Source organism: Grampus griseus (genome assembly GCF_964374135.1).
Source record: "Grampus griseus genome assembly, chromosome: 11".
Classification (NCBI taxonomy): Eukaryota; Metazoa; Chordata; class Mammalia; order Artiodactyla; family Delphinidae; genus Grampus; species Grampus griseus.
In genome coordinates this window covers 53,500,574-53,522,930 of record NC_139005.1, presented here as the reverse complement: position 1 = coordinate 53,522,930, position 22,357 = coordinate 53,500,574, and the positions used below count along the sequence as shown (strand labels likewise).

The 22,357-nt window shown below is 43.2% G+C and overlaps 1 protein-coding gene across 4 annotated transcripts in view; it reads left to right on the top strand.

The window, feature by feature from the left end:
* Positions 1-875: 875 nt before the first annotated feature.
* Positions 876-22,357, top strand: part of GRIP1 (glutamate receptor interacting protein 1) — a gene marked incomplete at both ends in the record, with an annotated part of 697,367 nt that continues 675,885 nt past the window's right edge. For all 4 annotated transcript variants that reach the window (XM_082666950.1, XM_082666958.1, XM_082666956.1 and 1 more), the window contains one exon: positions 876-933. In XM_082666950.1, the coding sequence (XP_082523076.1) occupies positions 876-933 (58 nt within the window). The remainder of the gene's footprint in view (positions 934-22,357) is intronic.

Sequence of the window (22,357 nt, the reverse complement as noted above, 5' to 3'; positions counted from 1 at the left end):
CTCAGCTGAGGGCAAAGTTAGCGACTCCGCAGCTGCAAAGTCTCAGCTAGGGGGAGGGGGCGATAGCCCGGGCCGGTGGGAGAGCGGCGGGAGGAGGGACTAGAGGGAGAGACACTGCCCCCTACTTCAGCAAGGTCGTCGTCCAAGCCGGTGCAGCCGCCGGTTTAGGTTTTGGGAGGCAGGAGCGGCAGCCGCGGCTCGGCGCCAGGATCTGTACCTGGCAGGCCGGCCGCCCGGGGCGCGGAGGGTGTGAGCGCGCGCGCCCCCTTCGTGCCCGCTCAGCCTCGCGCGCGTCTCGGGGGAGGCTCCGCCACCAGGCGCCTGGGGAACCCGCAGCCTCAGTCCTGCCGCCGGCGGAGCTTTGTGCGGCGGCGGCGGCGGCGGCGGCGGCGGCGGCGGCGGCTCCGAGTCCCACCTGCTGGCGGCGGAGAGACAAGGAAGGGGAAGAAGGAGGAGGAGGAGGGGACAGAGGCGGCGGCGCGAGCCCACTCCAGCCGTCCGCGCCCACCTCCCGGGGGCTCCGCAGCCCCTGCTCTAGGCCTGTACGCGCCCCCCGCCCCCGGCCCGGCCAGGCCTCCCGGCCACACGGCCGCCGCCGCGGCTGCAGCCCCTTCCGCCCGGCCCGGCCAGCCCGGCCCGGCCGCAGCCACCCGGAGCCGCCGGCGAGTTTGAGGCGAGCGCGGGGCGCGCGGCGCCGCCTCGATGCGCCCGGGAGACGCCTCGGCGCCCCAGCCCAGCTGAACAGCCCCGAGAGCGCCGCGGCCGGCTCGGGAGGGCGAGTGGGGAGGCGCGGGGAGGCGCGGCCAGCCCCGGGAGACGGAGAGCCAGCGGGCGAGGAGGAGCGAGCCCGAGAGCGAGCGCACGGAGCAGACACCATGCCGGGCTGGAAGAAGAATATCCCCATCTGCTTGCAGGCGGAAGAGCAGGAGAGAGGTGAGCGGGGCGACCGGGCGGGGAGGGCCGGGGAGGGGGTCCGGGCCGGGGGCCGCCCCGGAGCCTCCCTCTCCCCGGGGTCCCTCCCGACCTGTCCGCGGCCGACGGGGGAGGGGCGCCGCGCCCTCCGGGGTCGCGGGGGAGTCCGGGCGGCGGCGGCGTGCGAACTCCAGATTTCTTTCTTTTTTGGGGGGGGTGGGGGTGGGGGAGAAGGAGGGTGCTGCAGTAGGGAACTTTTAAGACGGGAAGAGATTTTTTTCTGGAGAGGACGTGGGGGGAACTCTAGCTTCTCCAGGGCCCACTTGCACGTGGAGCCCCGGGCGGCCTTCTGCGGGGTGGGTGCTGGGGTGACCGGGCGCCGGGGTGGGGCGGGGGTAGTCCTGCAGTGTTTTAAGTGACTTTTCAAACTTTCCTCCTCCCTCCCGTGGTCGCTTTCGCGGTGTCCCCGCCTCGGGCTGGGCTTTGAGGGTGCTGCCACCGAAAGTTGCTGGAGAATCAGCAAGAAGGAGGCGGAGGAAGAGCGTGGGGGAAGGCAAGTGGGCGCTGCCGCAGGTCTCCGGAGGGGGAGGGGAGGAGGGGGAAAGCTGTCCCTAGACTGAGGGTCTCGGGCTGAGAGTGCCTCGGAGATGAGTTATGCCCCAGTGCAGTCCCCGCTGTCAAGTTAATACCGCAGGACTGCGGGCTTTTCGTAATTGCTGTCTGTTTCCTTTGTAAAAGGCGGCTCTCGGTGCCAGGTGGCTTGTAGACCTTTTGTGCTTCAGCCTGACAAGTGTACTGGGCACGTTGCCTTTAAGTGACTTGCGGCGAGGAAAGTTGAAGGCCTTTTTTGCACCTCCAAGGCTCGGTTCTATTGAGGTCATTTCATGGTGTTTGGATTGTGCGGAGGTTGGCCGGGGAGTTCATCTCGGTAACCTGGAGATGATGTACTGAGTGTGCCAGAATTTCCTCTACGGGCCGCACGGGGCCAGGGGGGTGTGCGCCGTGGCTCTGCTAGCGTCCAGAGGGCCCCTGGCTGGCAAGGTCCACCAGGGTTTATTCCTCGGCTCCTCCCACCCCGGCCTGCCCTGCTTCGAGGAAAATGCTTTAGAGTTGGAAGGGTTTCAGGACGCTGGGTCCGCATGGGCTGTGCAACCGCCAGGGCCCAGGATGAAGGGTGCTGCGTGGCTGGCGGGGTGAGGAGGCCAGTCTGGTGAGTGGAGTAGGCAGAGTTGTCAGGGGAGCTGAATCCAGCAGAATGATGAGTTGGTACGGAAGGTGGCTTGCTAATTGGGCACGCCCGAAGTTTCAGGTTTTGGAAATAATGCCTACTACTGAAGAACGAATGTACGATTTTCAGTTTTTCTCTAGGTGGCACAACCTGTCTTTGGTTTATATCCTGTTTAATGACTCAGGGAATTCATCCATTTTTAACCACTTCCTTATTAGAGATGTGCATTCATTTCCCAGCACACGTTCTGGTGACCGAACTTACGTTCACCCACTCAAAATGCCACTCCTGCTTTAGAAAAACTTCTGCTTTTCCCTTTAGTAGGTCATATCTTAAAAGGTGCAAATAGTAGTACCAATAATTTATAACCAGGTAAAAGCACTAAATGAAAGCCTTCTGTCAAGCGTGGAGTGTCTGTCCTGTCAACTCAGCGTCACAGTGGACTTGGTGTTAAATGTATCCATTTGCTAAAAAACCGTTGCAGTGCTGCCTACAAGTTTTATCAGAATGCTGAAATGGGTAGATTTTTGGAGCGTGACAAAATGTACTTTTATGTCTTTTAGAAATATATGGTAACTTTGAAAGATGATCGCCTAATCTGCTTGTTGGAGATAAGACTGAATTTCCTCCAGAACATAAAAATCTGAGTCAGAAATTGGGTATTCTGCCTTAACTTCTCCAGTAGGAGAAAACAGGGAACGTTTGTTACCTGGTGTCTTTTTTCACTAAAAAGTTTCTTACTTCTTGCTTATATTAAGTGATGCTTTTCTAATTAGTATTGTTTTTGTTTGGTTGTGGCATTTCTTTTTGAGGTCCTGCTTCATTGGGAATGCACAAATGTGTGTTTTGTTCCTTTTAAAATCTCCTACCTGGTGTTTGTGTTTCAATTGTGTGTGTGTGTGTATACATATATATGTATACATATATACATATATTTGAATGAACTGATTTTTAACGCATGTGTCAGAGGATACTACTTGAGATTGTCTTACTGTTTTGGAAGAATTTTATTGTAAAATAATGAGCAGTTTTCTATTTGCATTTGAAATCAGATTGTATTTAGCATTTTTCCTTTTAAGTGATTCAAATAGTGTTGAATTAGGTTCTTGTCAAATATAAACTGAAATATTAAACTATCAGGTTGGTTAGGAAAATAAGGAACATAAAGGGAACAAATACATTTTAAATTTTGTCTGGGGATAACATTGACCAAAAAGCCCATTTATAATATCTTACCATTAAATTCTAAGGTTGGTTGTGCTCATAGAACCATTGTTCTTTCCACATTCCCCCAACCCCAGTTTACATTTAAACATTCTAAAACCCATTATGGAGACTACTCTAGCATACCATTTTTTCATGTAGATTTTATTTAGCTAAATCTCTTTCTGAAACAATGCAAATTAATACAGGCTGTTAGCTTCTTTAAGGACCATGTATTTGAACAAGTATTTCTAGGCGTTATTCTTGAAAAAAAAAACGCTAATCTCAATTCAAAGATTTAGGGAACCTGCCTTCTTGGTATTGTCACATACAAAGAGAGGTCTGGCCAATCCATATGACTTCATGCCATACCTACACACCCTTCATAACTTGGGTTCACCTTGAATGCCTCTGTCAAGATGATATTGAGTGAACTATTGCTACTGCATGCGGTGCTGAGCAGAGAAACTGTAACATATGAGTTGCTGCAGGAAATGCCGTCATTTCCAAAATGACATGTTAAGATTCACCCATGTACGGTAAAAATTCACCCACGTGCTATTAAAATTCAGGACACATTTCTCTGTCTTCCCCCCGATTTTCTGCCTGAGCTGATAAACCCAATCCATTTAGAAACTGCCTAATACACTTTTGGGTAAATGTTTTAGAAGAAGATAAATGATTCTGAAAACTGTTCTGTTTAATATCCCTTCCAAGCAAATTAAATTAAGCAATTCATTTGTTGTTTTAATCTGCTTATTAGCTGATCGTGTGTAATGAGAATATAGTTGTTAAGGAAAACCTTAGTGTAAAGGGATAGGTGCCTCAGTAATTAATGATGCCTTTCTTTTGCCTTGTAGCTTCCCTTCTGATTTGTGTGGACTTGGTTAGTAAATGTTTGTGTGTGTGGTGTATACATATTCTCCATGGGAAAATGTATGCATTTTGTATATCTCCCCTCCCTCTTGCCTTTCTGTTCTTCTCATAAGTTTTGGAGGTCTACAAGTGAACTTGAGGACTTCCCTTTGGACCCCTGTAGGAATTACTGTGTCTGGGGTTTTGCTTCTGTTCTGTCAGATGAGAGTATTTGGATCTTATTAGATGTAAAGAATTAGTGTTTATAAAATATGTATGAGAAGGCACAGGGGGCTTAAGTAGTGTGCTTTTATTACATCTTTGGTTTGTTTCATTTTCCACATCACAAGGAGATCTGGTGACCCTACCCCACATAACCTGCTTAATAAAAAGTCCAATTTGAAATTTGAGTCTTGACTGGGGAATGCTGTGGGGAAGAGAGAAGAGATCAAAATGCACAAGAGTTTGCTGTGCGTTGGGCACTGTGTTTGACATTTCCCGAGCATTATTTGGTGTAGTCCTTACCACGTGCCAGTAAGGTAGGTATTATTATTTCCCCTGACAGTGGAAGAAAGTGATGCTCAGAGAATGAAAAAATTTGCCTCAAGTTACAAAGCCAAGACTGAGGGCACCCGTTTCTAGACATAATTCGTAAAAGAAATTGTTACTTTTCCTAAGATGAGGTTTTTAGCATTGTATTAACATTATAATGTCTTACGGTTTTTCTTTTGGACAGAATTTTAATAAGCTTCCACCAAATATTTCATTAAGAATTCACGAGGAGAGTTTTGTAGTTACATATCCTGCGGAAAAGCGTCCAAAGTATATTTTGGGCTTTTGAAAAACTGTCTTTGCTAGGTAGATTTATTAACCCTAACTGTGAGGATTGGCATGTCAGCATATTTCTAAGTGGAGTTATTTGATTAAACTTAAAGAGACTCATGTAAATGAATGGCTTTTCCCCCAAGGACTTGAAATATTACATAGTTTTCCTTTTTATCAGAGTATTTGCCATGAAGGCAAGAATGAACAAGAATTAGGTATTTTCCCTCACTGCGATGAACTAGGAAACTACTATATTGTTAATAGCCACTGTACATTTGCTCTTTTGCCAACTTTTTATTTAATTAAAGCCATCCATCTGAGCTCTCGGCCTGGCTATCTATCAGAAGGCCCAGTGGCCAAAGGGGCATCAGATAATGTTTTTTCCTGCGGCAGCTTTATTGGTTTTTCATGAAGAAAAAAGAAGGATCAACTTAAATTGGTAAAGGATATTGAGAATTGATTATCATGGGTTTTAACATGGTTACATTAAATGCTGTGTGAAGGCTGGTGGTTGAAGGCGTTTAGGATTTGATCAGTTTATTTTCAGTTAAATTACAATAGTAGTTCAGTAATAAAAAATACAAGAATAGTAGTAATACAAAGTAACACATCTAACAGAGAATGCTATTCAAACACAAGAGCAAAACCTGGGGTTGAATCTATTGTTTTATCTTTTAGGAAAGTTTATTTCTCCTTAAATTCGAAGGTGTCCTGAATATAAATATAAAAATCTATTGGAACAAAATTCCATATTCAAGACATCTATTTATTTAGACAGGTCAGTGGCCAAAGGGTGTTGTCAGTTTCATGGGAAAGTCGACGTTCTTTAAGTACATCTGCTGATTAAAATGCGCCTGATTGAATTTCTTACCACCTTTTATTTCAACAGTGATTAAACTTGAAGTACTAAATCAGGTGTTGTGTAGAATGTGAAGACGAGGCTAGTGTCCTGGATAGATTCCTTTGCCTCACCCAGCAGAGTGATGGAGGACAAGGTATTTGAAGTCAAACAGCTATGGGTTTAAAGCCACTTCAGCACCTCTTAGCTCTGTGATCTTTTAACTTTGCAAAGTCCTTGTGTTTTCTTCTTTAAAATGAGGACAAGTAACATCTACCTCATGGGAGGAGTAAATGAAATTAAAAAGTGTGGGGGAATTTCTGTCAGTACCTTGTATATAGTTCAAGGCTCAGTAATGGCAACCGGTATTATTTTTACGCTATCTTGATATAGATCTGTAAACTTGACACCTCAAGGCGTCCTGATGATGAAATGATAAGTTTTTATTCTTTAAATAAGTTTTTATCCTTTAAAAACTTCATAAACCAGTAAAAAAGAAAGTCCAGTGTTTTGTGAAAAGCTGTGTTGAAACACAGAGCCTTATGAGGCCAAGGTCTTTGATATATTCTGGTCTGACCCTCTCATGAAGAAGAAGAAACTCCAGTATAGGGGGAAATGTGCCCAAGGCCACATTTCATACATTTAGTAAACAGTTATTGACAACTAACTGACATTTGGGTGCTGGGGATGAGCAAATCATCATTCCCATTGTCAAGGAGATTATTATGCATAGTTACAGAGTCATGGATATGATAGCCTCTCTCCTCCTGTACAGATTAGCTCTGGGGGAGCAGAGAAGAGGGGTTGAATGTGCCGAGGGCAGGTGGGAAGAGGGAAGCTTCTGAGGACGCTCTCAAAGGAGGTGGCACAGAGGAAGTGTTAAAGGACTTGAAGGAAGGGGAGGAGTTCAGAAGGTTGGGAGGGGATGTGAGGACAGATATTTCAGGCAGGGGGCATGGTGTGTTCCAAAGCATTATGGAATAAAATATTTTAAGAACCACTACTGGTTTCTTAAGGGGCTGAAGCATAGAGTATGAATATGCATATGGACTGTCGGATAAGAATACGTCTTTCCCCAAGCGGTGGGGAGACTGGGTGGGAGAAGATGAGACCACCTTTGGAAGGACTTTGTATGCCAGGTGGCAGAGTTCAGATTGTGTCCAGCAGGTGATGAGGAGTTAATTGAAGGATTTCCAACAGAGGAGTGAAGGGATCAGATTTATGTCTTAGAAAGGTCATCTCGGTAGCAAGGAGGGAAGATTAGAAAAAGAAGGGACTGGGCTTCCCTGGTGGCGCAGTGGTTGAGAGTCCGCCTGCCGATGCAGGGGACACGGGTTCGTGCCCCGGTCCGGGAGGATCTCACATGCCGCGGAGCGGCTGGGCCCGTGAGCCATGGCCGCTGAGCCTGCGGGTCCGGAGCCTGTGCTCCACAACGGGAGAGGCCACAGCAGTGAGAGGCCTGCATACCTCAAAAAAAAAAAAAAAAAAGAAAGAAAGAAAAAGAAGGGACTGGAGAGGTGGGAATCAGGTAAGAATCTACTGTCCTGTTGCAGGCCATGCAGAGATGTACCGGAGGAGGACTTGGTGAGCAGGTGAACGTAGGAAATGAGGAGGGCGTAAGTCTCTGGTGAAGATACTGAGATACTGATTAGATTTACAGTTGTGGCTTGAGACCCAGTACCTTGATACAAAGCCTGGTATTCTTTCCACTACATGTTGCCTTTCTTTACTCCCCCCTCCCCAATCTATGTAGGGGAATAATGTAAACATAGTCTGGTAGAATAATGTAAAAATAGACAACCACCAAAGTGATTGGGTACCAGGCTGGGTCATGATGATAGCTTAGTATGCACTAGTTTTTTCTTCTAATTATATAAAATTCATATACTATCTAATCTTAAAGGAAAAATAATTATTATCCTGTGCACTTATATCCGAATACTAATCTGGAATTTAAAGTGATTTTTTTTTTAATGGAAAAAGAGAAAAGTGGTAGTTATTATCTTAGAGAAATGTCTTCCCCTACTAACAGAATTGGGTGGGGTTTTAAAAAATTATTATTTTCTGAAAACAACTAAATTCTCTATGAATAAAGTTTAAAAATAATTCTTACATTGGACTCAAAATTCAAACAGTGGGTTAAAGTCCTCCCTTGGCCATGTTCTTGATTAGCTGGTCTAGGCACAGCCTGCCCGTCTGAACCTCCATTTGCTCATCTGAAAGTAGAGATGATTCTTGTCATACAGACCTCCTAAAGTTGTTATCGGGTGAAAGCTATTATTGCTACGTGGTTACATTACGAAGGGAAGAAGTTGTTGAAAGACTGAGATTTTTTTTTGTGGTACGTGGGCCTCTCACTGTTGTGGCCTCTCCCATTGCGGAACACAGGCTCCGGATGCGCAGGCTCAGCGGCCATGGCTTACGGGCTCAGCCACTCCGTGGCATGTGGGATCCTCCCAGAGCGGGGCACGAACCCACATCCCCTGCAGTGGCAGGCGGACTCTCAACCACTGCGCCACCAGGGAAGCCCAAGACTGAGATTCTTAAAGCACATCTATTAGCTGACCATTTCTGGATGGAGGCGTTATTGCATAACTTCTGTTTCATAAACTGGAAGCTTTCATTAAAGAATCTTAATTCTTAGTTTTCCAAAATGAAGTTCAAATATGAGAGTCCCCCCTTAGGCTCCCATTGATAACAAAATAACTCAAGTGATGTAACTAAATTACAACATACACACACAGGCTGCACAATTCTTGGAAGCAGCCTCTTTCCCCACTGGGCTTGGAAGCATCCCGCTCAGATGCTGAGTGTACCTTGCTACCTCTCCCTCTTCAGTTTCTGCTGCTCTCCAGCCTAGGCTTCTGACCTCAACGCAAACCCCAAGACACCATTACTTCTCAAATTGAAATCATGTATGGAACCTTTTTAAGGAAGAAAAAATTCTTGCAGACCTCCACTGCTGGCTTTATTTCTGTTATGTTACTTAAATATGTACTAACGTAAAACTAGGTGTAAACTCCTGATGCTTACAGGTCTCATACAACCACAGAACCAAAACAGATTTTACAAATGAAATGTAAACAAAACTACCAAAAAAATCAATAACTTCCAAGTGAACAGCATCTACTTCATGCGACTTGATATTGTTTGCCTGCAACAAAATTCCCTTTTGTAGTATGAATATGGTACTTGCTGCTGTGGAAAGTAGTTGAACTACTTTCACTTTTTCCCTGGTTGAACTCCCATGGAACGTTGGTCTCAACAGTCTGATGTCACCTGGTCTTTCCGGGGCACGAACATGTCATTTGCTTGTGAAGTTCTCTTTTCTCATTGGTTTGTTTTGCACCATTGTGATCCTGAATACAAACCCCAGTATTGGTAATGCAGTTGGTGGTAGTATTAGGCTGATCTACATTAGTACTTCTAAGACTGCTTGTGGTGAAGGGCTGTTTATCCCCCAGTCTGATATGTGGTCCTATAGTGACTGCACCACGTGAAACTCCTCACGTGAGTCTGACCACACCTGCACTTGTCTATGTCGTGTTCAGTGAGATGAGCCCATTCATCACGGACTTAGATGTTGGGGCAATGCCAGACTGCTGCAGGAATTTCTAAACACCTACCCTCATTTTCAGTATTCATCTAACCATGGATGGGTAATAAGCAGTTTTCTAACTGGCACTGTCCGTAGACCACACTTTGGATAGTACTGGTTTAGAATATGTTTATGTAGCTAGTGTTGGGAAGCAGAGTTCAGAAGGATGGGTGTATGTGTGTGTGAAAATGGACACACTACTATTAAAATATACAAATGAAACGTAACTTATTTTCTATAGCTGCTTTCACTTTGCCTTCAAGATCCCATTCCCACTGAAAACACCTGATCTTGTCCATTAAGAGCACATTAGTTTCCTGTTTAAAGACTCTTCGGTTGTTTCATTTCTCAAGGGTTTTCCCTTCCCTCATTCCCAAGACGGCGTTCGGGTGAACGGAAAAGCTCTGTATCCTCATGGCCCTGGGTGAAGGGCATTTTATTCATTGTGTGACCCTCACTGCGTCCACTGCTTTGGAGTTGGCATGCTTGGTGACTGGTATCCACTGAAATGCGACTGTTCCCATTTGGTCTTTGAATGTCATCCTGGCAGCTGATTTGGGCTTCCTGGATCTTGCCATTGAGTCTGGTTGTAACATGCAGCCTGTGTGACCTTTTTGTCAAACCCCAGGCCTTATCTAGGTTCCAGTCCTGTCAACATGTCTATATCCCTCCTGGGAGCCAGAGAACACAACAATTTCCCCTGAATCATTATGGAGTTTGTGGGATCTTGGGAGGTGCCAACATCCCTACCTGTCTTATGCCACCTTCTGCATATATTGCCACTGTATTGTTCCAGTGCTACCTTGAATTCTGCCTATGCCCAGTAAGGGACCTTTATGCTAGCAAGACGGATCATTGGTCAGAATGTTTACTAATGTCCTCAAAACCAAACAGGTGTTAGTTTTCCTCTCCTTTTGTACTTGTCACGAGTCTTGAATCCTTGCAGGGTATTGGATACTTACATCTGATCTTTTGTCCCTCCCTTCTTTTTTTTTTCTTTTTTCTCTGCTGTCCCAGATATCTGGAGTGGCTTAAATGACTTGAAAACTTAAAACTGGAAGGGACAGGAGTCAGCAGGGTGAATAAATAATAAGGGAGAAGAGTCCAATAGGCCATCATTAGGTGGACACCTGTCCCTAAGATCTGAATGTCAGGGAAAAAAGATATAGAGAAGAACTGTCTAACAGCCCAGAGATAATGTAGCTTGAGGCTGGCAAGTAATTTTGACCAATACCTTCTCTCGGCCTACCTTGTACACACACCTTTCTCATTTAATAGTTTTATTAGAAATCTGCCCTTTGTATTTCATCAGCAAACGTGTGAACTTGAGAACTGACATATTTCTTTTCATGGTTGGTCGTGTAATTGCAATGTGCATTTTCTGTTATTCATGTATTTTAAAGGTTTACTTTGTATTTAGAATAAAGATCTTTAGAAGAGATCAAGACTTTTTGTATGAATTGATGTTAGAATTAATAAATATATTTTTTACTGGTGAAGTGTTCATTTCTTTTGCTTTCACAGTTGTTGAATATAGCAGACAATATGAAAATTTGATAGTTTGACAGCATAAGTTACTAGAGTTTATATCTTTTTTAGGTACAGTTCATCATTTGAGAAGAAGTTAATGAATGTAGCTTTTACCTGTTAGCACATTAAAAATAACAGCAAAACAGTGGAAAATAATGTAGGTGAACATTCAGATAATAATGTAGTAGATATTTATTTGTTCATGTATTCTGATATATAATCTGAGAATAGCTTTCCTTCTTGATACCTTCTGATGTCAAGTATTTCTACTGTTATCAATATTCAGAATTTCCATTGAAGAAGTGCACTAATATCCTCAACTTAGTTAGTCATAAGGATTTCTACCTTGCCCTCTTCTGAAGTGTCAGGATTGTTGATTAAAAGAGAGTGGCGGGGGCTTCCCTGGTGGCACAGTGGTTGAGAGTTTGCCTGCCGATGCAGGGGACGCGGGTTCGTGCCCCGGTCTGGGAAGATCCCACATGCCGTGGAGCGGCTGGGCACGTGAGCCATGGCCGCTGAGCCTGTGCGTCCAGGGCCTGTGCTCCGCAGCGGGAGAGGCCACGGCAGTGAGAGGCCCGCGTACCGGAAAAAAAAAAAAAAAGAGAGTGGCATTTAAAATCAGATTTTTCAGATGAATTCAAGTGTTTCTTTTTAAATATGTAATTTTCTAGTATGTGCAGAGCACATTTTTGTTAAATGTGAACCTTGAACAAGGGAATATAAATTTAGTTTCTCTATTACTTTTTCACTTCCCCCCCTATAATTTTAGTTAAGAGAATGACAGTTTGCCAGGCTAGAATCAGATACCCGTAGTGCTGCATCTACTAAGAAATAAGAAAGCACCTCATCTGGCTTTCTAGTGAATTTGAATGCAGATATATACACACACACACACATACATACATACATACATATATGTTTACCCTACCACCAAAGAGTAGCCCTAGTTTTTTCACCAGCAGTCATCTAAAATTATCAAGTGTGATCTGGGCTTTGCATTCCATGACTGCATTGACTCAGAATCCTACCCTCTCATCCTCTGCTGCTCATGCTGAAGAAGCAGGGAGGGCAGTGTATTAGTCTGCTTGTGCTGCCGTAACAAAATACCCCAGGCTGGGAGTCTTAAACAACAGAAATGTATTTTCTTACAGTTCTGGTGGCTAGAAGTCCTTGATTAGTGTGTCAGCAAGGCCAGTTTCTGGTGAAAGTGCTCTTCTTGGGTTGCCAGTGGCTGCCTCCTGTCTGTGTGTGCTCACACGGCCTTCCCTTGGAGCATGCACGAGGTTGGGAGGTGGGGGTGGAGAGAGTTCTCTACTCTTTCTTCTTTTAAGGACACTAATCCTGTGGGATCAGGGCCCCACTCTTACGACCTCATTTAACATTAATTGCTTCCTTGGGAGCCCTGTCTCCAAATACAGTCACACTGTGGGTCAGGGGTTTCAACATAGGAATTTGGCAGGGTTGGGAGTGGGGGAGACACAAACATTCAGTCCAGAACGGGCAGGAACAGAAGATTAATCAATGGTTTAGGTAATGTTCCTATAAATTTCATCTTTAAGTGTCTGGAAATGGCTCCTTTTGAACAGAAGGTGACATACTCATTGCTTCCCCTGTGCTCTCTCAAGTGGTGGCAGTTTTCTCTCACATACCCTTGGAGGAGGAGTAGAAGGTCCTCTTTGTCCTTCTTTGCTACTTCCAGACTGTTCTTCTCTCCTTCCTAAAAATCCTGAATTTTGAATCTCGTGCCATCAGACCACACAAACCATGGTTTCTCCTTGTTGCAGTCACTTCCTGCAGTCTTTGACCACTTTCACTCCTGGCTCACTATTGTTCCAGCCCTACTTCTGTCATAATTCTTGTGATTTCAGTCTTCACGTAAACTGTCCCTCTAGTTTCTTCGTTTCTCAGCCCTGCATCTTCCTCTCTTTCCGTTGTTATGTCTGCCTCATGGCCACTCCTTAGACTAGCAGTTCTCAAAGTGAGTGTTCTTAAGACACTTTCCGAGGGTCTGTTATTTCCATAACGATACTCAGACATGAATTGCCATTGGAACTTTCATGCATTTATGAGTGCACAGTAGTTTTCAGAGGTTACATGACGTGTGATGAACATCTTCATTCTGGCAGCTAGTGAAATGTGTACTTGTATATCCTTATGTTTACAAATTTTCTGTTTTAATTTTAATATGGTAAATATGAATAGACCTCACCCACATCACCAAAAACTTTTTGGAACGCCCACTTACTTATAGGAATGTGGTAAAGCCACCCTGTTTGAGAACTGCTGCCCTCAACCTTGTCACTGCCAGTGACTGCTCCCCTCTGGCTCATCTTCGCGTGTCTTGCTCTCCAGTCAGCACCTATCTTTCTAACTCAGTCTCTGTGATCCTGACTCCAATAATCCTCAATCCCACGAGGACCTAAAACCCATTGATCTCACCCCCTTTTTACTATTCCACACCCCTCTCACGTCCTCATTTCCCTTCTTTCCAGCCTCAATTCCTTCATATCTCGTATAATCAGTCTCTTGGGTGTACTCTTAATTTCCTCTTCCCTCTTCCATGTCGTAGGTCTCATCTAGAAAACCTGGTTAAACTCAACTTTCTACCACCCTGATTTTTGCCTCTGCCGTTTAATATGGTTGGAGAAAAACACTGAGCCAAGCTGACTGGTTTCACTTTAATTTCAAGATTGCCACTCTCAAGCGCACTTTTAGTGCCGCTGGGTTACCAAGCTACATTTGCTTGGTCTTCATTCATGCCTCTGCTCTCCTAGCTGACCCATACTCCTGCTCTCTCCTCTCTCCTCAGATCTTCACTGCCTCTGCTTCCATTCTCACCCTTTGTTAAAGACTTTGCTTCCTATTTCACTTAGGAAGTAGAAGCCATTAGAAGAGAACTTCTGTTTGCATCTGTGCCCGTATATTCTGTCTTCACTCCTGCTACTACGGTTGAACTGTGTGCTTTTATTCAGTGTCAGCCTTCCACTTGTGCATCAGATCCCATGCCCTTGTGCCCCCTCCAGGACGCGGCTCCAGCATATTCTCTGTCTCTCCGGCATCATTAGTTTCCCTCTCTACTGAATTATTGCCATTCAACCATGATGTTATTTCAGCCACTTTAAAAAACAACCCTCTCTTGACGCTTACTCTGTCCAGTTACCACTCCACTTTTCTGCTTCTCTTAAAAGCAAAATCCCTTGAGAAATTTGTCTGTATTCACTCTTTAATATTGAATAGTTCTCCACTTATTCTCTCTTGAACCTAGTCCAATCCAGTGTTTGTGCCCTATTATGTCTCCTTCTACCAAGGTGACCAGTGACCTCCATATTGTTAAGCCTGCTAGCTAATTCTCAGTCCCGTATTACCTGACCCATCAGAAGCATTTGAGATAATTAACTATCCCCCCCTGGAAGCCTTTATTCACTTGGCCTCTAGACTGTCACACTGTCCTCCTTCCCTTCTCATTCCTACTTGGTCTCTTTTGGCTTATTCCTTAGGTCCCTGATATCTAAATATTGGAGTGCACCAGGGTTTGGTCTTTGTGCTTCCTCTTCTTTTGTGCTGTCATCTGGTCATCAATACATGATGCTTTCGAAATTTGTGTCTCCAGCTTGGTCCTTTTCCTGAACTCTAGGCTTCCCTGTTCACAGGACTTCCAGCATCTTCATTTGAAGGTCGAACAGGCAAGCAGCTTACCGAACATATCCAAACTCAAGCTCCTCGTTCGCTCCCTCAAACCTGCTCCTCTCTAGTGTTCCCCGTCGTTGTAAATGGCACATCCATCTTACCGCTTGTTCATGTCAGAGCCCTTGGTATCTTCCTGGGACCCTCTGTTTCTCTCACACTGCACATCCAGTCTGTCAGAAAATCCCGTTGACTCTACCTTCAAAATATTATATATCTCGAATCTGACCATTGTCATCTACCTCTGCCACATCCAACGCAGTTCAAGCCACTGTCATCTATATTTCTGTGGCTTATTGCATTCTCCTCCAAGCTGGGTTTTCTGTTTGTCCCCTTGTCTTCTGTTCTGACAAATATTTTACGCGGAACAGGCATAGTGATCCTTTTAAAATATCTGAGGTCTGCTCAAAACACTTTAGTGGCTTCCCGTTGTGTCTACCGTAGGCACCCTGGCCTTAGAAACACCCAGTTGGCTTCTGTCTCAGGGTCTTTCTTCGCCCCCCCCCCTTTGCCTGTGTGACGCCCTCTCTCACCTTCTTCAAGGCTTGGTGTAAATGTCACTTCCTTAGTGAGGCCTCCCTTCCCAGCTGTACTTGAAATAGTAACCTCCCCAACACCCCTCCTCTCTCTTCCTTGCTTTCGTTTTTCCCATGGCACCCTAGGACGTGCTATTTCTTTTACTTTTTTATGCGTATGTTGTATAGCCTATTGCTTTTTGTTAATGGAAGCTCCATGAGGGCAGGGATTTTATCTGTTTTGTTAACTGCTCCATCCCCAGCACACAGAAGTATTGGGCTTGCCGTAGGCGCTCAGTAAATCTCTGTTGAGTGAATTGAGGGGCCAAGGCAGTGGTACTAAGAAAGCAAGAGAAATGGTTTTCAGATGACGGAGTAGTTATGTTCCTGTTTACGATTTGCTTTCAGGGGTTGCGTTTGAGCTTTACGCCATCTTGATTCCAGGGGAAGAGGAAACAGGAACAATTTTAGTACTACTCCCGTATTGTTCCTGGTCTCCCCTTTGGGGTTGAAGAAGAAAGGAGGAAGATGAGTAGAGAGTTTCCCTTCCAGTACTGGCAATCTGTGGACTGCCCCTTGAAAAGTGCTCTTTGATGTCTTAAAACTATAAATATTTTCTGCTAGAATATACCTCTGTTGATGATACAGTTGGTGTTGTAAAGCAGAAAAATGACCGACGAGTGTTTTACAGTGAAAATCTTTTTCTTGATGTTCTGAGATATGATTGTTGTGTCAGCAGCTGTGTCGTGGCCTTATTTATGTCCACGCCACCTACCATGGTGCAAGGCACTGTGTAGATATTTAATATTTGTGAAATGAATGAATAAATGAGACAAAATGAGTTTGCATTATGAAAAATCATGGTAAGAAAGAAATAAGCCTATCTGCTCCCCTCTCTCTAGAGGCAAAAACTATGTACAAGTCAAGAGTAGAGTATATTACTACCTGGTACCAGGACACATGATTGGATTACATCATGCAGTTGCTTTAAGTGAAAAAATCATTTTTGTTCTTGTTATATGTGGCATTTGAAGAAGCTGTACCAAGGACAAGGTGTTTTTAAAAAGCAAACCTGAATAGTTTACATATTTCTTTATATTTTTTTTTTCATTGTTGATTCTTAGAAGAGAACTGAAAGCAGTATCTTTCTAACAGCCTCCTTCTGGCCCTAGATAAGTCCAGTTGGTTTTACCAAGTGTGTAATAACATGCCAGTAAAATGAAGATTAGTATATTTTACCGTAATTTTTCTAAGCCAATTCATTATACTCTAATGGAGTGAAATAAAAAAGGCCTTTAACTGAATAATTTATTATGTCATTTGTTTTTTTCTTGATATGAAATACAGGAAGCAGTACTTAATTTCCTTTCTTATTACTGAAACCAAAGGGCTGAATAGTTACATGGCAGACCTATTAGGGAATGTTTATATGTACTCTTAGGAAAACATTTATAATGTTATTATATAGCATCATTCTTTTTTTTTTTTTTTTTTGGCCGTACCGCGCAGCATGCAGGGTCATAGTTCCCTGACCAGGGATTGAACCCATGCCTCCTGCAGTGGAAGTACAGACTCTTAACCACCGCACCATTAGGGAAGTCCCTGTATAGCCTCGTTCTTGGTTCTAAGGCAGTGTTTCATATGTACATGCACTCTTAACTAGTACAATATTTTTTCTTTAGATATGGTTGATTGCATGGTACATAACCTCAAATTTCAGCATAACCATGAATCATACCTAGATTAAGGAAACCGATTTAATGCAATTGTTCCTCCCCACAAAGCACCTTTTTAACAACTAATTTTCCTAGGCTCCTATTACATGTGAACTGTCATTTGCTTGTGTATCAGTGATTCTTTATTCTCACAAGATCCCTACTTTATCTCTTTCTAAGTTCCCAAGGTATTTGCTCGGTTTCCCCCCTCATCCCCCAACATTAGGCTATCAGAATAATGATCAATTCTATTACTTCCCTATGTTTTTTTTGTCATGCCTGGCACAAAAAAGTCTGAGGCGTTCAGTAATCACTTGTTGATTGATTGATCTAAACCCCTTCACCTCCTGTAGACTGTTTAACTTAAGGAAGACTCCCAAATGAATCGAAGGCCCCTCCTGGGTTCCTTGTCATGTCATCTAGATTTGGGATGTATGCAGTGGATGAGGAAAGATATTCAGTGATCAAAAGTTTACTTTCTATTATGGGAAAACAATTTAGGCAACTTGACTATACTGCAAGATAATTGAGAGATTTCGGCTTGTAGGGTCAGAATGGAATTTGAATACTAACTCCTACCCTAACTGGCTCTTCGGCCTTCGACAAATTATTTGGCTTCTCCTTTGTTTCCTTTGTAAAAAGAACATAACAACACGTACTCTGCAGGGTTGTAGTAGCTTTTAAGAGTAGCTCTAAAGGTACCTGTCAGTAAAATCTAGAGGAGTATGCTAATTACAAGATGATATCAAGATAAGTCCAGGTTTTTGTGTAATTGTGGGTGATGCAGTTACCTGAGGATTGTTTTTCAAGGTGGGTGCCAGGATGTTTGGAGATCGCTGTATCCTGTGAGGAGTAAGGGGGGTCATTCACAAATTTCTGCCGCTAATATAAATATTTGGTAATAGTAACAACTGGTTAAAAGTACTTGAAAAAGTGATTATGAACATAACCTAGAAATTCATCTAGGCTAATTTGCATCAGACTTAAGGGCCTGAAACTCGTTGTTTCAGGATAAAAGGACTGATTTTAAAACCATATGCCTCCATTTATTTCACTGCTGACATGTGGTTCGGTTTGACATCAAGCTCGTGAATCAGAATTTCCAGTCCTTTTCCTGTCAGTGGCTGCATTTGAAGAATAGCTTTGTTCACTGCAAGGCTTTCAAGATATGTTAAACCAGGACAATAAACTAAACACACCAAGTAAACTATTATCCTTCAGTGTAGAAAACCTGCAAAGACGTGATGATTTATGAAGATTTTGTGTCAACACTACAGTTAAATGCTTACAGGCAAATGCAAAGCAATACAGAGCAAAAACAGCAGAGCCACTCTGACAGGGTTGTGACCAAGCTAACCTGGGATCCAGAGAGGATTCTTTTGCCAGCCCAGACCCCTTCTGCCCCTGGAACCCTGCATTATTTACAGCCAGAGGAGCTGCCTGGCTTCTCATTCCACTGATGCCTAGATGTTACCTCTTTGACCCCACTCTGTTCACTGTCTAACCCGGTTCTGAGCCTCCCAGGGGAACCCTGCCTGGGAGAACTTGATTTGTTGTTGACGTCAGCGCTGATGGCCCTTTCCACTTGGTACTCTGTCCCATCACAGTAGATTTAAAGAACGTACTGCCAGGGTACCAGTCTAAATGCATGCTACGCATCACTGCAATAAATCAGGAACACGGGGCTGGTTATAATCCAAGCTCTCACACATAACGCCTTTTACCGTAGTGGACAGATCGTCAAGTGGAAAATTTTAAAAAATCCCTGCACAGAGGGCATTGCCCTGCCCCTAGTAAATGAGTGTTGAATAATTAGCCTGGCTCGGAAGCAAATGATTGGTAGCCATAGGGATCCCACTGCATGTTGTAGTCCAGCCCAGCTCTTGGTTGGGGTGATGTGGCTGCCACATCTCTCTGTTCCATCTTCAGCCACGCCTGGGTCCCTGCTTCCTGTTCCTGGTTCCTGCCGCATGATCTTCCAGGATGCTGGTGCTTGCTTCTTGCCCAGTCTACCATGTAATCTAAGTCCTGCCGACATCCTTGAATGCCTCCTGCCTGGTCTGTGTCTCCTCCAGTCGTTGGTCTTTTTCTGTGTCCTAAGTATGTGCTTTGTCCAGGATCTTCCTGAATCCCAGAATACTGATTTTAGTTTTTGCTAGGACCCATCATTTCCCTGGTTCCCTCCTTTCTGTCTGGGTACCCCAGATAAACTCTGAACTCAGTTTCTTCTCTGTCTCCTTTGAAAATGAGTACCTGCAGAGTTTCTCAGAGGTTTATTTATGCAGAAGTTCATTGTGCCTCTGGTATGCGGGTGAGTTGACGAGAAGGGGTAAAGCAATGTGAAGTGGTTGCCAAATTTATTTGATCATAGGATTCTTGCTGTTGGAGCATCTTGAAGGGTAATGTAGTTCAGAGCACACTTAGAGAAATGTTGCCCCATAGACTAGTAGTGCTATTTGGGGCTTGAGAAAATGTTAAGAGCAGGTGTTATCTCAACAACAGAAGAACGACAGTGCTGTAGAATGTTTGATTTTGAACTTTCTTGATGTTTTCTCTGTAGTGTTGTAGTGTCAGCCTAATTAAGATCTTTCCTCTCAATTCTGATGTTTGGTTACTGAGTTTGCCTTTTCTGACTGCTCTATTCTCTCTGAGGAAAGTCAGCATTTGTCGAGAACCTACTATGTGTCATATGCTGTGCTAGTTGCCGGAAACACAAATAATGAATATGCTAGGCCTGCTCTTGAAAAACAAATTAGAGTGCAAAACATATTTTATAAAGGTGATTCTATATCAAACCAATTATTTTGTTTTTCTTCATTTCAGGCCTCAGACTTTTTTTTAAAAAACAGGGTTTTTCACTCCAAATAATAAAGGATCCCCTTAGGGTAGAGAAGAAATTTCTGAGCATGTTACAAAAAATAAGAAATAGAATACGTGCATGAAAATTTAATATTTCTGTACACCAAAACCTACCATAAACAAAATTAAAATGCAAACTATAAACTAGAAAGAACATTTGCAACATAAAAGATAAAAGTTTACTATCCTTGATAAAATAAGCACACAGTAGCTTTTAATAAGTCATTGTTGGATGAATGAGTGAATGAATAAATGAATAAATGAATTCAAAGCAACAAGGACAAAAAGCACCCCAGTAGAAATATGAGAAAGATTGGGACTTCCCTGTGGAGCAGTGGTTAAGAATCTGCTTGCCAATGCAGGGGACACGGGTTTGAGCCCTGGTCCGGGAAGATCCCACATGCTGTGGAGCAACTAAGCCCATGTGCCACAACTACTGAGCCTGTGCTCTAGATCCCGTGCGCTGCAACAAGAGAAGCCACCACAATGAGAAGCCTGGGCACCGCAACGAAGAGTAGCCCCCGCTCGCCACAACTAGAGAAAGCCTGCGCGCAGCAACGAAGACCCAACGCAGCCAAAAATAAATAAAATAAATTTATAAAAAAAAAGAAATATGAAAAAGATGTGAAGAGTGGCATAGCACAAGTCACATGTGTGTGTGCACACAGAAGTACAAATCCAAATATACAAGAAAAGCAAAGAGATGGAAATTAAAACAAAATAACTTTTAATCAAATCTTCCTTAATTTGATAAATGCTTATTAAACACCTGTTATCACCATGTTGTTAAGTTGCTTTATAAATTGTATTATTTTATTTAAACAACAATCAGTATAAAATAAGTATTGTTATCCTCATTTTACTGATGAGCAAAGGGCTTAAAGAAACTGTCTTTTTTTAAAAAAATTTATTTAAAAAAAATTTTTGGCTGCGTTGGGTCTTCATTGCTGCATGCGGGCTTTCTCTGGTTGTGGCGAGCGGGGGCTATTTTTCGTTGCGGTGCGTGGGCTTCTCATTGCAGTGGCTTCTCTTGTTGCGGAGCACAGGCTCTAGGTGCATGGGCTTCAGTAGTTGTGGCACGTTGGCTCAGTAGTTGTGACACATGGGCTCAGTAGTTGTGGCTCGCGGGCTCTAGAGCACAGGCTCAGTAGTTGTGGTGCACGGGCTTAGTTGCTCCGCGGCATGTGGGATCTTCCTGACCCAGGGCTCGAACCTGTGTCCCGTGCATTGGCAGGCGGATTCTTAACCACTGTGCCGCCAGGGATCCCAAGAAACTAAGTCTTTTAATTTGGATTTTGGAGGCAACATTTGAACTCATAGCTGTATGCCTTTAAAGTCCACGCTATTATCTACCGTAGTGTTCTGTTAGCATTAAAAATACCATGAAGGGCATTTGATGATATGGCAAGCTGTTTATGAAATAGAGTTAAGTAAAAAAACAATTGCAAAACAGTATGCACACATGATCCCACATATGTTCTTTTAAAAATGGTATAGCATAGAGCAAAATTTGGGAAGATACATACTAAAGTGTAAACAGTGCTTATCTGTGACTTTTATTTTCTTTTTGTTTACCTATACTTTCTAATTTTTCTACAATGTATGTATATTGTGTTAAAAGCAACAATGTTTTAAAAATTTTTATCAAATTTGGGTGTGTGTGTCCCTGTGTGAACATGACAATGTTTTGAAGTTTATATAGAGATTTAACAGAACCAACTTTTGCCGAAAAGGAGGTGAAAGAGGAAACACCCAGGGAATAGAAGAATATGGCTACTGGTGCAAGGAATTCAGAGTGCCTGAGTAAATTGCTACATGATATGGCTAGACAGCTCAGAGAACAGGAAATACAAATGTTTAATACATATTTGGAGAAATAGTCAATATAGGTAATTAAAGACCTACAAGTAAAACTACCACGAGATAACTTTTTATCTGTTAGAGCAAGGAAAGCTTTTTCAAAAAGAGTGCTGAAATAGATACTCCAAAGGTACTACTTTGGAGAAAGCAATCTGATGATTGGTATCAGAAGTCTTAAAATTGTTTATACAAGACTTGGCCCAGTAATTCAACTTCTGGAATTTGATCCCAAGTAAATAATCCTAAACCCTGAAAAGTCTTTATGCAAAAAGATACATGGCATTACCCATAATAGTGAAAAATTGAGAACAGCCTGTATGTGCAGAACGGTGGTCATGGGGTAATAAATGATAGGATAAGTCATCTGATGATTAATTTATCCTACAAATATCCAGCCACTGCTTCAGTGCTGAGGACACAGCAGTGAACAAAACCTTTGCTCCAAATGATTTTTAAAAAGAGGATTTCCATACCATGGGAAATGCAGACTTCTTAAATGTTGGGTATAAAAAGTAAGATATTAAATTGTAAATGTATTCACCTCAATTGTGTAAAAAAAAAAAAAACCCAGCAAAACAGAAAAAAGCTTAAAAGGAAGTGCATGAAAATATTAACAGTTATCTTGCAATTGGATTGTGGATTGTTTTCCTATATAGTTTTCACTATGTCCCAAATTTTCTACAATAAAAATATATTGCTTTTTAAGTTAGAAAAATAAACACAAAACTTAATTGC